Source organism: Trachurus trachurus, assembly GCF_905171665.1.
Source record: "Trachurus trachurus genome assembly, chromosome: 13".
NCBI lineage: Eukaryota > Metazoa > Chordata > Actinopteri > Carangiformes > Carangidae > Trachurus > Trachurus trachurus.
The window spans coordinates 22,352,657-22,370,623 of NC_139892.1; the positions used below are offsets into that span (position 1 = coordinate 22,352,657).

General features: G+C 43.0%; 1 protein-coding gene across 1 annotated transcript; it reads right to left on the reverse strand.

Moving 5' to 3' along the window:
• Positions 1–10,580: 10,580 nt before the first annotated feature.
• Positions 10,581–13,160, reverse strand: sst1.1 (somatostatin 1, tandem duplicate 1; the record flags this gene model as incomplete). Its single annotated transcript, XM_083984948.1, has 2 exons — positions 10,581–10,802; positions 13,014–13,160. The coding sequence occupies 2 exons, from the start codon at positions 13,158–13,160 to the stop codon at positions 10,581–10,583; spliced, it is 369 nt and encodes a 122-aa protein (XP_083841074.1).
• Between the last annotated feature and the right edge of the window lie 4,807 nt (positions 13,161–17,967).

Consider the following 17,967-nt stretch of genomic DNA (forward strand, 5'->3'; position numbering starts at 1 on the left):
CCGCCTCCTGCTGCGATTTCAGAAGCCTTGCCACAGTATCATTTCCTCATCTACACTGTATCAAGTACACATCAGAGACATTTATTTGATGAATTTACTTTTCTTTCTTTTTTTAACTTTTTTCTTTGCAAACATTATGCTTTATGATATGGGTCAGTGTGAGGACAGAGACCTCTGATTCAAGATGCACATGGAGGCTTCATCTTCAAATCGGATTATAATCTGCACTGTCAATTAGCTCCTCTGAAACATGGACACTTGTGTGTCCATCAGAAAAACACTCAATTTTGTTTAAACCCAGTGTCTGTGTCAAAAAGGGGGTGTGAGGAGGGAGCAGGTGCACTGAAGACAGCTCACAGTGGGTGAAGGTGTATTTTAAGGTATGACAACATGATTGGCTGGCTCAGATTTTGGTGAGATCTGATTGGTTGCCAAACACCTATAGAGTCAGCTCATTAGGAAACTTGAGAGTGGTGAATGGAAGTGGAATAGACGTTGTCCTTTTGACCAAACCTCTGCCAAACCTCATATCCATCGGTGTAAATGAAAACATGAATGTGAAGCTTCAGACACAGACTGTGATCAGTGAAGAATAACCTCTCTTGTTGTGACTGCTCACAGTGATGAACAGTCCTATCACACTGTAGCTGGTGTGATGTTTGTGAGTGAGGGTGACTGTAGAGCAGCTGAAAGAACTTCATAAAAAAAAACCTTTATTGTCCATTGCAAAAGCAATGGAAATTCATCTTTGACGTGGCTTTAAAAAGCACATTAAAGATACAGTTAAAAACAACACATACAATGAATGTAAAATTGTTCCAAAGTATTGGTATGCAAATAAATTGAGAGTCCATTATTTTTTGTTAATAGTGTTGGTAGCCGTTAAACTGAACGATCTTTTCAGGAAGTCTGTCTTTGCTGGAGGGATCCTTTAACGATGGCCGGAGCGGAGGAACTGAAATGAATTGTGGAGTCGATGTGAAAGTTCATGTATGAGAGTGGTGGTTTCAGTCTGACTGCGTGAGTGTGGGGATCTGAAAGTGAAGACTGTGTGGTGGTGCCTGTTATTTTCCTTGCATGCCTGATCCAATCCAATCCAATCCAACTTTATTTGTTGAGCACTTAAAAACATCCACAGTGGACCAAAGTGCTGTACAGGATAATAAATAAAAGTACCAGAAATAAAGACACAGCATCTTACATAAACATAAAATTACACTGGGAGCTTCCGCTTCAAACAAGCTTAAAATATAGACTTATTTAATTTTTTTCAGAACAATTTCTCATGTTGGGGCTTCAATACAAGAGAGACATTACAGACAAGCACGTTGGAGGTATTTGGATGTTTTTTGGTGTGTCTTTTTGGACAAAGAAAAGTGATCCCCGTTCGCTACCGTCATATGTCAGTGCAGTGCTGCACGGAGCCCCGCTGTAACTCAGAGAAGGCACGAAGGACTCTCTGAAACTTCTCCCAGGCCCTAGTCCTTAGTCGACATGAGGGTGAGTAGATAATGAGTGAAATTTCAATTTTGAGTGAACTATCCCGTTAAGTGTTTATGTTGACTGAGGCTGAGGAAAAAAAAATCCTGTAAAATGAGTGTGATTGGTCCATGTTTTTGGTGACAGTGTCCAGAAGTGTCAGGCAGCTATCCACCTCTCCTTGCTGAGCTTTATAAACAAACTGCAGCGGGTCCAGTTTGTCTGCAACTGAAGAGGTCACTAGGTCACTCACCACCCATTCAACGCACAGATGTCAGTGCCACTGGTCTGTAATCTTTGGGGACCCTAGCTTTTGTGGTCTAAGGTACAGTAGTGGTACAAGGAAAAAGTCAGATTGTCTGAGTCCAAAAGCAGCTGAAAGAGCTTGGTCATGACATCCCCTAGTGTAGCGGCACATTCCTTTATCAGTCGGCCATTTAACTGGTTAGGGCCTGGTGATTATGACTGGGGTGTATGGGGCGCTGGGAGTGCTGGGGTACTTTTTGAGAGTTACCAAACCTGCCATAATGTGTTCAGCTGCTCTGCAAATGAGGTGGGTTCAGGACATTTGATTTGGGCAGGCCTCTGCTCTCTGCCTATCATGGTGTTGATCCCTTGTCAGGCCTCCTTTGCATTCCCTCTTACAAATTTTCCTTCCACCTTGTTCTCATAGTGGATTAAGCCAGCCTTGATTTCTGTCTGAACTCTTTCTCTACCTCATTTACCTTTTGTCTGTTGCCACTCATAAATGCCTGCCTCTTTTTATTTAGGCATATTTTCAAGTCTTTTGTCAACAGAGGCGTGTTGTTATAGTTTAACCTGCTTGGATGGGATGACAGAATCAGTGCAGGAGGTCGGATAGGAGGAGACTGAGTCAGTGAGCAAGTTCAGGTCAGAATCATTTGTTTTTGAAAAACACATCCCAGTCACTCAGTCCTATTTAGCCCAGTCAATGTCCCATATTTATATGATTTTTGACTGAATTTTGTCCCCATCAGGTCACAGCTAAATATATTTTAACAGTAGCTCCATCTCCATTAATATATAAAATTCAACTAACTGACTCTTTTCTCTGTTATTTTTCCCCCTCCACTGGATCAAAATGGTACCTCTGCTCTTTATTTACCTGTTTCCGTGGTGAATCGTTGACTTGAAGCTCCATTGTTGATGTCTTTTTATGTTACTCATGTTTGTATTTAACTCAGAGTGAACAGATTTCAGATCAGCTAAAAACTCAGAGTCTCCATCTCAGGATTCAGATTTGATTCAGATTAAATTAGAATTAGGGATGGATCATCCAGGTAATCTGAAAAGTCAAAATCACCAGCATGTGGATATACATGGTTGTCAATAGAAACAAACCCGGCCGTATCTCCAGATAAATACTGTGCACCTCTTACTGAAATGCACTGAGATGTGTATTCACTTCCTGCAGGGCATTGTGGTATTGTTTGCTGTTTCCTGGAACAGGTGGATTACTCCATTTCACCTATACAGATCCAGTTCCCTGCTCTTTACTGTCACTGTTCGAAGAATTTGCTCACGCGGAGAACTGGTTCAACTGGTTCAGCTAAACCTGGTCAGCTCACTAAGCACTGATTCACTGACATGATTCTGAAGACACAGATGACGCCAGGTCAGTTCAGTTATTAAACAGTGTTTGACAGGGGACAGAAGGGACTCAGCTGCTAACACTTACTGATACATCACATTTGAATAACAGTACATTTTTTTAATACATAATATGTAGGCTACGAATAAGTCAGATTACTTATTCGTCACAAAGAGGTTTTGATGATTTGACAACAGCAGCCTGCCAATCTGGAAATACTGATTTCTCTCCAACTATTTCAGTCATTCTGCTGCCATCATTTATTTATTATAGCCTACTCATGTTTGCCAAGACAAAGACCAAACCCTTTTAACTCGGAGGCCACTGTCCCTTTGCTGACGGGGGTCCATGGCACTGGTCCGACCTCCCATTAGTCCAACTTCCCATTAGTTAGACCTCCCATTGGTTCGAACTCCCATTGGTCCGACAATCGGAGTAATGATAGTTCGAACTAATGGGAGGTCCTCATTAGTTCGAACTGGACTAGTTAGCATTAGTCCAACTCTCCACTCTTACCGTTCACTATGCATTTATATAATTATTAATATAGGCTCCACCTGTCAATAAGACACACGTGGAAGAAGAGGTGCAGTTTGTGGAGTTAGTTAGAAATAAGTATGGAGAGAGGTTTCCAGCGTGTACACTTGAAGCCTAACTTTATTGAAGTGCCTGGTTTACAACCTCCCAAGCCTAACCACCAGGGGGCAACAACACATCCTGTGTCCTATAAATCCACTAACACTACATCCCCCTCTCTAAGATCAGTTGTACTGATATCTAACAAAAGGATACACTAACACCCATGTACTGTAACAGACTATATTAAAGGGTTAACTGTTCCCAGTCTCACAAACTCCTGTAAAATGATTAAACAGATTATATCTCATGAACACACAGCATGAACATTGATTGGCAAACTGAACTAAGAAGGTGGGGTGGACTGCCCAAACCTCCTAATGAGTGTGGGGGTTTATTCTGCCCCGTAGAAATCACTCATCCTTCCCAGGGGTGCCTGCTATTTAACTACAAAGTCCTTCAGGTAGCCTACCCCGGGGGTTGTCTCTCTCTTGCAGGGTAGCGTGCCGGAGGCTCAGGACTGCCCGGCTGAACTGGGCCCTAGCTGCTCTGCTTGATCTGGACTCACTGGCTGACCAGCGACTTGCTCCGGCTCTGGTAAGACGGTCTGCGCTGCTGGCGCCACTTGAGTAGTGACGAGGTGATTTCGGTTGCGGCGCAGGATCCCTCTGGGAGTGTCTATGACGACAATAATTTTGTACTGCTTCACTTTATCAGAATCAACCACTGCAGAGATAATGTTCATTGTACAATCATTTGATAGAGGTTTTGAGCTTTACTGGCATCATTCTGAAGGACACTCATCCAAAATATGATTTTTTAAAGGCGAACATTACATTTATTTAATTTTTGCTGTGTGTCATCTTCATTTACTCTTCACCAGTAACACTGAAATTTACACATCTCAGCAATTTCTCAATTTTTTCCCTTGACTATGACACCAAAAGTATTCAAATAGACCTTGTGGTTGCAGAGATCACTCGCACTTTTCGAGAAAAGGCCTAGAAAATAGGCTTGGTTTAAACTCAATTCTCATAAAGCTGCTTGCTGGAACAGAGCCCTTGGTGTTTCATGAGCTCATTACAGCTAACAGGTTTCACTCAGCTGTGGAGTTCAGTGGAAAGTTGTGGAAAGTTGTGTAACACCGCCCCCTGCTGACCACAGACACACAGTACACACTGGCAGTCACATCACTCAAAATCACAATGAAGACACTAAAGATTTAAGAAAAGTCAATGAAACATGTATGAGGATATTTTTCTGATTCTTGAGTGTAATTCACTGACTTTTTTGGTTGTTTCCCTCGTTTTCAGGTATTTTGCTGGTATATTTTTTAATGATAACTTTGTATATTTCTATAACTTATTCAGATGATGATCAGTTTTGTGGATGTTTGACTGATCTCCTCAGGAACTTTTGCTGATGAGAGACTCAGTCCTAACTCCAAAGATAGGGGGGCTTAGGTCACTGTGTAGGGTTTGACAAAGCTTTGGTTCCTCCAAAGATTGTTCTCCTGTTTCTCCTCCTGTAACAACATTCATCTTTACATATGTGATAAGAAAGAGCAAGAAGCTTAGTGTCTCTCTGTGTGCTCTGTGTGTGTGTGTGTGTGTGTGTGTGTGTGTGTGTGTGTGTGTGTGTGGGGTGTATGCCTACCTAAAGGTCCCAGTAGATAAATCATTTTTACATATCAGATTTGTCAATATTTAAAGAATAATAAGTTAAATTTTATGAATTTAATGTAAAGAGTAATGGAATATACAGCTGTCATTCAGTGTGAGGTCATCAGGACTCAGATCTGCGACTGGACAACTGTGTGGTTGGTTCTGCAGGCTCAGTGTTGATACAGTACCAAGACCTTCCAGTAGAGGGCAGCTAGATCTCATTGTTAATACACTCAAATACATACACTACTCACACAAAGTTAGGGATATTCGACTTTTGGGTGAAATATACTGTATGGAACATGTAAAAGTTCATGCTACAGTGATATTATATCATGGTAGTAGGGCATTTACCTAAAGTGGTAATTTCTTCATGTCAAACAATCGATGGGAAAACAAAAGCTAACAACAGTGGTGGCTATACCACAACAAAAAATATAAATGTCTCAATAACCTGTCATGTGGATGTCCACTTCTCAGCCTTTCTGTGACTCTTCCAGTCTCTCTGTGTCTCTGTTCAACCTGCTGATGACACTCTGAGCTCAGGGCGACACCTAAACATCCCATTTGAAGCCTCGACATGTGACAACATCCCATTTGAAGCCTCGACATGTGCAGGTGCTATGGACTGTTAGGTGTCGTCTTGGTCTCACGATGTCAAAATGTGAACAGCACGATGAAGAGGACTGTTTTAATACAAACTGTCAGTGAACCACAACAGTTAATGGTCGATTCTTGGATCAGACACTTGTCGTGATGTTTGCGGTTAATAGAGAACAGCGTATTTTATACAGTACTGAAACATTGAACAGTTTGACACATGTATTCAAAAGTTTAGAAAAGGTCAAATTAAGTTCACTTAATTGTTTATATACTGTAGTGCATTTTAGGTGCATTCTGAAATTTATTACAAAAGGCGATTATCCCCAAATTTTTGTGATATTAAAATATTAATGAACTATAACCTGATCTGATCAGCTCATTATGTTCAGTAGGCCTACACACAAACCAGTGTGCTTCTGTAATGATGATGATGATGATGATGATGATGATGATGATGATGATGATGACGATTCATTCACCAACTTACCTCTGTATCCCCGCCTCCTCCCCTGTTATTTTTATTGGTCGAAGTGGCTTTTACTCTGCTTCATGCATCCTTTCTTCTTTTCATCTCTTTCTCACCTTCATCCATCAGTCTTTTCCTTTCTTGTCTTTTCCTTTTCTTCCACTGTTATTGTTACTCTTGTTCATCCACATGTATTTGTTCTTCTCCTCTTTATTTCAAAGTTCTGCTTTCTTCCAATCTTCTTCTACTCTCTCTTTTCTTCTACGCTCTTCTCTTCATTATGTCTTCTACATCCTTCCTCACTTTTTCTCCTTCTTTGTTTGGCTGAAGAAAATTGTATAGTAGAGGAAATGAGGAGAAAGCATGCAGGGGAGAGGAGGAAGTATTGAAAGAGAGGAATGAGTATAAAGTAAAGTGGGAGAGGACGCGTGTTCCCGCTAGATGAAGGCAGACGAGGAAAAACAGCAGCTGTGACTCTGAAGAGAAAATCAATTTTCTTTTCACTCAACTTGAATCCGGATAAAAACATTTATGTCTAAGATGACGTATGAACACCTGCAGCAGGATGAGCTGAGAGACAACAGGAAGCTAAACCGTCACCTGTCAACAACCAGCCTGTGACGAACTATTCAAACATCCAGGATCACAACAACAACCTGCATGAATTATTCTCAACTGAAGTGCAATAGAAAAAAATACCATCAATTTTTATGAACCAGAGTCTTGTTTCCAAATAATTTTACATGTGAGCACAATCCAACGAGACAGGCGTGCTGATGAAAGGTTGTTAAGGTTTAATCTCCTCAGAGCTCGTAGACGAGAGCTCTGGATGAAGCAGCAGCAGGGCGAAGATGAGGAAACAGTGGGAGGTTGAAGAACAGGCAGCAGCAGCCTGGACCAGATACAAAGGTATGGCGACTAGATGCTCAGCTCTGAAAAAAAGATTGGAGACTAGAAGTGGAGGTCTGGGTATAGATCTGAGGATGTGGGGGTCTGTGGACTGGATGTGGATGTCTGAAGTCTCAAAGTGGATGCCTGAGTGCCAGAAGTGGGCATCTTAGGTCTGGAGGTCTGCCGTCTGTAACTAATGTCATCCATCACTGAAGATGTCACTAGTTTAACCTGGTGACATCACGGGACTGCACGGAGACGACTACCAGACCCCGAGCCCAGAGTGAAGACAACTTTATCACAGCGGGTCAGTTGGGTCATGTGACTCCTCCTACACTCTGTATCATCTACCTGCAGACAGAACCCGGGACGCACCGCCTGAGACGGTTGGACACATCTCCAAACCTGGAGGACGATGATAAGGTTACCATGGCGACAGGCTTTGTTTCTTGGTCCAGACCTCCTGATGGCAGTTTGACCACTGACCTCTTTAACTGCCACTGACGTCATCTTGTGTGTGTGTGTGAGTATATGTGTGTGTATGATGCTGAATAGCTACTGCAGCTGATTAGTTGGCATCTTCTTAAGGTGAAACACACCATCAGGAGCCATTCACACACACACACACACACACACACACGCATGCACGCGCGCACGCACGCACGCACGCACGCACGGTTAAAAGGCAGTGTGAAATGAGTTCCAGTGAAGCTTTCAGCTATAATTTTAGCTCATTAAAGTTTATTGAAGACATTTAAACGCTGGCACCTGATAGGCTAATAGGTTGATTGGCAGCTGTGGCTCTTAATGTTGCTGCAGCTGCTGCTTCCTGTTTATTAAAGAATGCGTGATTCTTAATGACACAGAGAGGTGTTTGACATCATCACAGCTTCCTGTGGAAGAGATTGAAGACACCTGCAGACTTACCTAAAGAGCACGCTGCTGCTGCTGCTGCTGCTGATACTGGGGCTAAAGGTGACAGGTCATGTCTCTCTCTCTCTCTCTCTCTCTCTCTCAGGAGCTATTGAGGCTCTTTCATACTTGTTAGTGCGCAGCTGCTGAGATCGGCCACTTTCCCTGTTTGTTTACTATTGCATTGTCTTGTAGTATAGAATTATTATTTGTATTTTATCTGATAATGATCTAATAGGCTCTATGCACAGCTCCACTACTTCCTGAAGTAGTGGAGCTGTGCGTAGAGCCCATTATGCCAATTACACAAACTACTCAACATGCAACTTTAAAAACTAGTAGCACTAAGACAAAATAGGTGAACCTGCCACTCTGAAATCATCTTTTGACACTCCTATTCCCTAGGTGGTGATGGCATGGGTCTTGAAACTGCAGCCTCCCAGTGTGCAGGAATGAAGCATACAGAGCTGGAGGGGTCGTTTTTCTATCTTCAGGCTGGGTGGAAATATTTCCACTTGTTTGTCACTGTCTGTTTAAGAAAACACTTAACTCCTGATTGCTTCAGTGTTTGTCAGAAATTGTCCTTCTCACGGACTGGCACTGAGTCAGACCTATTATGATATGATTCAGTGTGATGTCACTTCCTGACACTATACTTTTCTCTGATTTTCCTCCACAGTAGATGAAAGGGCAGCTGCAGGGCTATCACACAACATCCACGGAACTGAAACCACGTGAAAGGTACAGCACTAATGAGGAAAGCACAAGAACAACTATTTTACTAAAGGTCTGAAGATGCCTGGAAAGTGTTCAGTGTTTTCATGCGTAATAGTCTATGCTGATGATTACCACAGCAAGCACATCATATGACCTCAGGTGTTGTCATGTGACTTGAGAGTCAGTCAGTAGTGTGTGTGTGGGGGTATGGACGGTGTAGCAGCTGCTCCAGTTAGATTAGCAGCTCCTTTCATTCATTAAAGCTTTGTTAAGAAAAGCTTTTAGGAATTAGAGCTTAATGAGGGCTGATGATTGACGGTTGAGACACACACACACACACACACACACACACACACACACACCCCTGTGTGTGTGCTGTTCTGCTACTTGGAGTTAACATCTGAGCTGCAGTTTTACATCAGGATTTGTCAGAACAACGTTTCATGGGTTTTTCTTAAAAGGGTTTCACATAAATTACACATAAAATAATTCAATTAAATTAATTGGTATAGTGTCAAATCTTTATATCTGTTAGTTTAAAGGACTTAACAGGGTGAGGTAAAACTTGACTTTATTATAGAGAGAAACGGTGAGAGTTCCTACAGAGAGCACCACCTGGTGACGGGGGAGGAAAAACTCAAATATTACTGTAACACCAACATTAACATCCTTTCTTTCACAGAACTTAGCATGCTAACCAGCCAGCTCCGGCCCGGTCAATCCATCTTATCAAGCTGAGATAATGAGTCACTGTAGCGCCTGGTCTTCGCTGAAGAGGCAGCTGCTCAGAGGATGTACTATAAACCTTTATTCTTGTAAATGCGGGACGACTGAAGCACACAGTAGGTAAACAGCTGTTAATACAAATATTGTTATGGTACATTGTTTTGTTTTGTGTCACATCCTTCAGATTAGATGTGTTGTGAAAGCCTGTCCTTCCTTCCTTCCTTTCTGTCACATGTAAACCCTGAAAACTGAAAAACTGGCTTGAGGAGGACTTTCTCTCTCTGTGCCCAGCCCTACTGCGGTGCACCTGTTGCCTTGCAACATTGACATACAACTTTTTCAGGTAATTCTGGTGAAATTTGAATTAAAAATGGTTGATAAATAAATATGTGCTTCATAATTTGAAATCCATTAGTTCCTGTCTCCTTGGTCTGCCTCTGTGCTACTGTAATGTGAGTTTCTGCTCTGGTGATCAATAGCCTCATATCTTATTATCTGATCAGTGAGAAAGAACTGATTAAAACAAAAGCCTCTCTTCCCTTGTTGCCATGGCGTCTCCTCTGTTTATTATTAAGCTTCATTAACTGTTATCTCCTTGCAGAATCTCCCCCTCAGCTTACACTTTAATCACCTCCAATAAAAACCTGCAGATCTTCATCCTGATGAAGAATTTTATTTAATCTCCTCCTCTTCCTCCTTCTCCACCAGACGACAGCAGCAGACCTTATTGTCTCAAACAGATTTTATTCAAACCAACAATTAAAAATAGTTTCATCAAGTTTACATTCAGAAAGAATCAGCGCAGAAAATCTAACAATTCATCCAAACTAATCAGTGACAGTCTGACCCACAGTGTCTGTACAGCGTCTGGAGGAGGAGGAGGGTGGTGAAGGTGAGGGAGGATGAGGATGGTGGGGGATGAAGAGGAGGGCTCTCAGCAGGAGGTGAAGGTCTTCCAGAAAAAGTTCTTGCAGCCAGCTTTCCTCTCTCGGGGGGCCAGGAGCGGCCCGCTGCCGACGGCGGCTCGTTCCAGGTCAATATGAACATCTTCTGGTTCTCCCTCAGCCAGTGGGAAGTTCTCCTCCTCCAAAGCCTCGTTCTCTTGCTGCAGGAGGTCCGACAAGAGCAGCTCCGCCAGGGAGGAGCGGGTCAGGTCCTGAACCGAAAAACAAGAAACATTACAGATAAAGACCAGAACCAGAGCAGAGTGGGTCAGGGCCTGAAATATCAAATCAAACCACATTTAATTCAATGAAGTCATGGAAGAAGCTGATCTTTGAGACATTTGGACTCTTCATTCTGTTTTCTCGTTGTTAAATTGATAGTGATGATGTTATGTATGTGTGCGGGCTTAGATATTTGACATAAACGGTTAAAAGTGAGATTCTGTCTCAGGGTTTTTAAATGAGTCCAACAAAAACAATCCAAACTCAAGGTCCATTTACTTCCTTCTTCTGCATCTCAGTGTTTTAGGTTACTGGATATTGTCACTGGACTAAAAAAAACAACCGTTTCCAGTTCAGCTTCACCGCTTTTCTCCTCTTGCACTGAACCAAACCCAACTATAAGATAGTTCTGTAAAAACCTGGATCATATTGATGTTCTTCAACCTGTGTGTCTCCATGGTAATGACAATCACATCAATGTCTGGTAGAGGTTGTGGACAACATTATGATTAAGATCTGATTCAGATCTGATTGGTTTAGTTTATGTTTCACAGATACATCTTACAGATGGTTGTTGAATTATTGTTTTTGAATAAAAGAATCAGAGTCTTTGGATCCGCAGGAAGATTCTGGGACTGATTTGATATGTGATGTCCACCAGAAACAGAAAGCTTTTTTAGGAGTGTTTCAAACAGGAGGCAGGAACGCCAGCATACTCCTGATCCTGATCCTGATCCTGATCATCATCATCATCATCATCATCATCATCATCATCATCATCATCATCATCATCATCATAGAAAAGCAGAAATTTAACTAAAAACTGAAACTTCTCTGCTGTTTCCCTAATTATGACGCTGCTGCTGCTGCTGCTGATGCGGAGCAATTTGAGTTGAGGACAACCAGAGCTGCTCTCTGTGTACCGCAGTGTGGACCACATGAACCTGAGGACTAATGGCTCTGGGGTCCATCAGGATCAGGTCCACTGTCAACAGGAGACGGATTCAGGAACAGTATGATATTACAGTCTGCATTTGGATTAAACCTGTTTTCATTATTCTATTCTGTATTTCTGACATAGATCGTCTGGCTCTCATTTTCTCTGTGGAAGAAAAGAGGCAGGTTTCTACTGCACAGGAAAAAGAAGAAAAAGAGGGCAACATGAGATTTTGGGAAATGTTTGACACAAGAGTAGAAATATAAAAATGAACGACAAGAAAAGACTCAGCTAATCAAACATGTGAGTGTCCAACTGTTTTTGTCTTATGAATGTTCAGTGACAGTTTAGAGATGCCTTTATGGCGCTTCTCATATACAGTATGCACATCATTAAACCCCACTCTCTCTCCCTAAAGCTTTCACTGTCTCTGTAATGAAGGCATTAAAGCCCCCCCATCCCCACCCCAAACAATTAATCAATTAGGAGATGAATGTGTCAATTTTCATGAGTTTTAAGAAGAGCCAGACTGAACAGTGCTTACTATTTAGTTAAACCAATTCAAATAAAACAATATACACTGAGAGGACATGATGTTTGGATTCAATTATCACAACTGATAAATTTTGCAAGAAAGAACAATGAATTAATAATAAAAATAAACCATCTTAAATAATGTGAAAACCACCTGCAGTGAAATATAAACCTGAAACACACACACTGTCTGTCTAATCACAGAAGAAACATCTAAAGTGATAAGAGATAGATCTGAAGTATAGGGAATAAGTCTCTTTGACACCTAAATATTGAGTCATAATTAAACAATTAGAATTAAAGATGTAAATGGTACGACATTTTGAAATCTGAATACAGCCATCAGCATTAAGTTTACTCATTTGTTTTAAATACGCATTGTCGAATGTAAGGTTTTGACAATTTCAATATAAATATATTTTCCAGATTCACAGCTTAAATCATGTTTAAGTGTCCTTTAATGTCAAGATGTTTTGTTAATGTTCTTTTTGGATCTGATTCTTGATTTATAGACAAATAAAGATTAAATTTGGACCTAACTTTTTCTATATTGAAGCATCAGGTTAAATCAGGTAATTTAAGGTGATCTGAGGTCCTAACACACAGAAACACAGAGGAATGAAGATCAGCCAACATTTGAGTAAAGTGGTTTAGGTTTCATAAGTTTGTGAGGGAATGTGACCTCTGCGTGTGTGCGTGTGTGCGTGTGAGTCTGAGTGTGCAGTCGGACCTGTTTGGAGCCCAGTAGCGGGGTCCGGTGCAGCAGCAGGCGGAGTTTGGAGTCCCTCTGGGCGGCGGAGGAGCAGCTGATGGAGGCGGTGAGAGAAAGGAGGAGCAGGAGGAGGCAGCGAAGGCGCGAGGAGGAGACCATCTTCATCACCTGTGTGTGTGTGCGTGTGGTATTTGCAGGTCGGCGGATCTTCTGGGTCTGCCCCGGTTAAGCTGCTCTTATAAAGCTCTGCTGACGTCACTGATCACTGTGCATGGATGCGGGAGAGAGGGCGGGTCAGGAGGGGGCCGGGGGGTGACTGATGGTGATGGTGGTGATGATGGTGGTGGTGATGATGATGATGATGGTGATGATGGTGTTTCCATTGCCTTTAGTGAAATGATCCGTTTTCAAACACTTAGTCTTCACTTCCTGCTGCTCAGTTGACAGAGTTTTTCAGCTGGAGGCTCGCAGCGGGCACGTGTCATTCTCCTCTCCCTCCATCAGGTAGGCCTATGGATCTTTATTTGTTTGACACGCTTAGAACATGATGACAGTGAGTGTTTTCTGGCACAAGTCAGTGCAGTCTGAAGAGAAGCTGCTGGTCAGTCAACAAAGTTTCATCAGGTCATAATAACGTAGGTTTCAAACCAAATAGAGCTAAAGCCCCGAAGAAAAACCCTTTGAGGTCATTCTGTACATTTTTTGGTCATTTTCGGTTGTTTTGTGTGTCTGTTGTTGTTTTATGTCTCTTTTGTTGATTTTGTGTCTCTTTTGTGATTTTTGTGTTTCATGCCTGGTTTTTTTTTCTTCTTTTTGTATATCTGTGGTTGTTTTGCACGTCTTTCTGAAAAGCGTCATAAACATGTTTAATAAATGTTTCCCCCTGTGTTGCTGCCTTCTCTGTCAGTAACAACGCTGCTGATCACATCAAGATGGCGTCATTCCTACACACACACACACTTCTGTCTCACACTGCTCACCTCCGCAGCTGCTCATTGTTTTTCTTCCCTGTATTAAATAATCTAAAGAGAGAAGTGAAACATGCATCTCCCTGGAATTCAGCTCCGATATTAGCTACTTGACATTACTCATGTGAGGTTTGACTCACAGCTATTGACCCACAGAAGCTGCATGAGACACAACTAAATAAACAGCCCAGAGTTTCCTCCTGGATCTGCAGCTCTCAGGAGCCTGTCACGGAAGTATTTCACCATAGGTGATGACATTAGTGATTATACAGGGCATAAACCAAAGGAATGTTTAATAGGCGGTGTTTAGAACTGTATTACTGTAAGAGAACACAGTCTGCAGCCTGGCTTTGGTATACAGTCTGCACTGTGTATTTTTGTGGTGGTCTGTGGAGTCTGGTTGTAGTTAGAAAGGTCTGTTTATAGTCAGTAAATTCAGGTTCATTAGCAGGTGTCAGTAGAGTTTGCATCTGTTCGGGAAAGTTTGGATGACTCAGCAGAGTCTGGCTCTTGTTTTGCACAGTCATAGGTCTGTGTCTTTGTTTCTTTTGTAACAGAACATCTGAAGACAAGGGTAGAAACTTTACTTTACTTTACTTACGTTACTCCTCAGAGTGTGGAACCCTGTGGAACATTCTGTGTTCCAGAGACAATGTTCCACGGCCTCTGTGTTTTAACTCAGCTCCCTGTCGAGCCCTGATCCGCAGTGATGCTGTAGACTCTGTGGGAGTCCCAGTAATGAAACCTAACTCTCAGCAGTCTCACTGTTTGAACAATCTCCCACTGTTACACTGCAAACACTAATCACACCTCCGCTCCGAGCAAAACACACTAATACAACATACATCTCTTTAATGTGCTCTGGTTTTTACTACAAACTCCTTTACACATGGACACATTGCAGTCTCCACGACTCTGAAAATCATTCTGCTGGGTGGCGTCTGCTATGTGCACTCATCAGCCTGGCCAATCAGACAGCACCTCTGCTGATGGTGATGGAGGTCACAGAGAAGCTCTGTGATTGGCTTTTCCATCACACCAGATCCACGAGTCATAGGCTGCGGTGTCTGGTCGTCTCCCCGGTGACTGATCAGGGAGGTGTTCCATCAAAGTCGCTAAGAGAACATCCAGACTATGGTGAATTAGTGCGAATCCAAACCAAGCCCCGACCTGTTCCATCAAGCGAGATCAGCTGGCTGCACTTGAAGCTAATTCAAGCCTCACCTGTAAGCCTCACCTCTTCCAAGCCAACACCAGTCGGGTGCCTAAAGCAAAGGAAACGTAAGGACAGAAGCTTCTCCACAGCGGAGTAAAGGCTCCTTATGGAGATTAATAATGAATATAAGGAATGTACAACAAGAAAATGAAACTCTGCTACTGTTAACAGGGTAACAGGTCTGGGACAACATGACTGACAGGATCAATGTACGAGTTCCTTTGATTTAAACATCATATGAAACCACAAGTCAGATATGTGTAGTAATTCACTGGGCAGAGCTGTTGCTGTAAGGTGTTTTAGTCCTTGTTGCAGTGAGTCCGAGTCCGAATCCCCGCTGGTCCTTTTTTGCGTGTTCCCCTCACTCTTCCTGAGATAATTCTCGAGGTAAACGAACCTACACCTAAAATTATAGGGATTAAGGCAATGGGCCAATTTGCCAAAATGTTGAACTATCCCTTTAACCACTTTGATGGAACAGAGTTGAGGCTCAGGTTGATGGATTGGAAAGTCGGAGCTTAGCTCGAAGTGTCAGGCTTAGCCAGAACCATGATTACCCAGGTGGAGCTTATCTCAGCCACGTTGATGGAACTGAACTCTCACTGGAATAAGCGAGACTCGGCCATTTAAGCCAGACTTTGAGCTAAGCGAGCTTGACCCCCCAGGTGAATCACCTTCTGACAGTCGTCTCTCACATGAGTCAACCTGTTATCTTCATCATGAGCTAATACTCAAACTTTCCATTTAGTACGTTTTCTACTAGCAAAGCATTCTTGGAGAGCAGTGCACTGTAGAGCCCCAGCACGAACAGCTCAGTTGAGCTGGTAATCAAGTGGCAGGTTAAGACATGGACCTCATGCTCAACCCTGTCTGTTGTGGTTTATTGACATCGGCACAGTGAGCCTCCTGGCAAGAAGGCTGTGGGTTTGATTCCCAGGTCTAGGGGCTTTCGGTGTGGAGTTCACATGTTCTCCCTGTGTCTGCACGGGTTCTCTCTGGGTTCTCCAGCTTCCTCCCAGAGTCCAAACACATGCACGGTAGGAGGTTTGCCCCTTCAAGATCCTGCATGGATTAGCAGTGCAGCCGACTGAAGGGTGGATCTTGACTTTCACTCGGGCTGAGCTGTTTGGCTGAACAACATTGGTAAAACTGTCGCAGAGTGAGATGAGGCATTAGTCCCTGAGGAGGAAGAACTGCAGGTGTGGAGGTGAACCAGGTGAGGGAAGCCACGCCCACACACACACAGACACAGACACACACACACGGGGGAGGGGGCAAACAGCAACACTAGGTGAGAGAAAACAATATGATGTATACATTTTTTTTTTTTTGCAGATTCCAGACTGAGATCCAGGAAACCGACTCCTCTCACATCTGGAAAAATGACATAGCCTACTGGTGGTGGCATCTCACGCCACCCTGACCCCAAAACTACACCCGTCATCACCATTTGTCTCCCTGTATCCTAGCAACTGTTGAGGTCCATCTCCCACTGCTGTGCCCTCTCAGGACTCTGTGGTCCTCCGTGTGGTCCACGGGTACAGGACCTCAGCTGTCTGTTGGTTAACTGCGGAGGACAGGACACATTTCACACCTGTCGAACTTTGTTACCACGGAAACCATTCAGAAACTTGTTGGATTATAGCAACTGTTCGAGACAGCTGCTTGGTTCAGCCTGTTGGTCAGTGTTAGAGGATGACAAAGAGACAGACAGTCTGTAAAAACAATCTGTGCCTTTCTAAATAAACCAGTGTCCTGGTCTACAGGTCAGTGACTGATCATGTGGACTAGTTCAGCTCCTCCGGGGACATTTCACGTCTTCTTCTGGGCCTCTGTTTTTATTCTGAACTGTCACTTAAAGTCATTATAACATCATTGATCTTCCTTCAGGCATTGAATTCATAAGACCTGGAGGATTCTGTCACCCCTCACCTGGCCACCAGAGGTCACCACAGTCCCCCCGTCCTCCAGACTCACCTGACGTTGAACCTGCACACCTCATTCCTCTCATCACATCCACCTGCAGAGTGACTGCAGTCTCTGTGAGGGTGCTGTGGTCATTCTGCTGTCACCATGTGCTCATCTACAGTCGGTGTATCATTGGTCTGCAGCACTTGACTGGGCACACTAATGAAATGTCTTCCTTTCAGTCAGGTGCCCTCTGCTCTATCTGTCAATCAATGACCATCAGTGTAGTGGGTCTTCTGCATTTAGCCTGTCAACCATTTCCACCTATTGCTATCTCCCTCTCCCTTTCATTAATGGCAGCAGCTTTGCCATTTTTTCAATTACAATATCTTTAGATTCTTCATACGACAGCTCCATCATCAGCGTTTGTTCAGCCACTGAAAAGAAAGGTGCTCTTACTTTCCACTCTGTGACTCTTTTCATGCATCCATTCATTTGAGCTTCTCATAAACCCCATTGGTCCATACACAAAGCATGACTGTGCAAGTCTGTGTTGAGTCAGCCTCGATTAGATAAGTCTGGACTGCGTTCGTGGAATGACTTGAGGCTTCATGGGGAGATTGTGCTAGTTTAAGTCTGACTTTCTCAGGTGAGCTTGGCTTTGGGTAGTGTTGTACTAAATTACTTTTAGTCATTTAGAAATGCACACAGTAGGTGCAGACTGTCAACTGTCTTTTTGGAGTAACTATGACAACTATGTGCTGCCGTGTGCAGAAGATCACTGCTGCTGCAGAGACGTTGTTGGTACTGGAACGGATACGTTTCTCAGGTCAGGAGGTTGAAGAAGTGACAACCTACACTGAGTGTACCTTGTGCACAT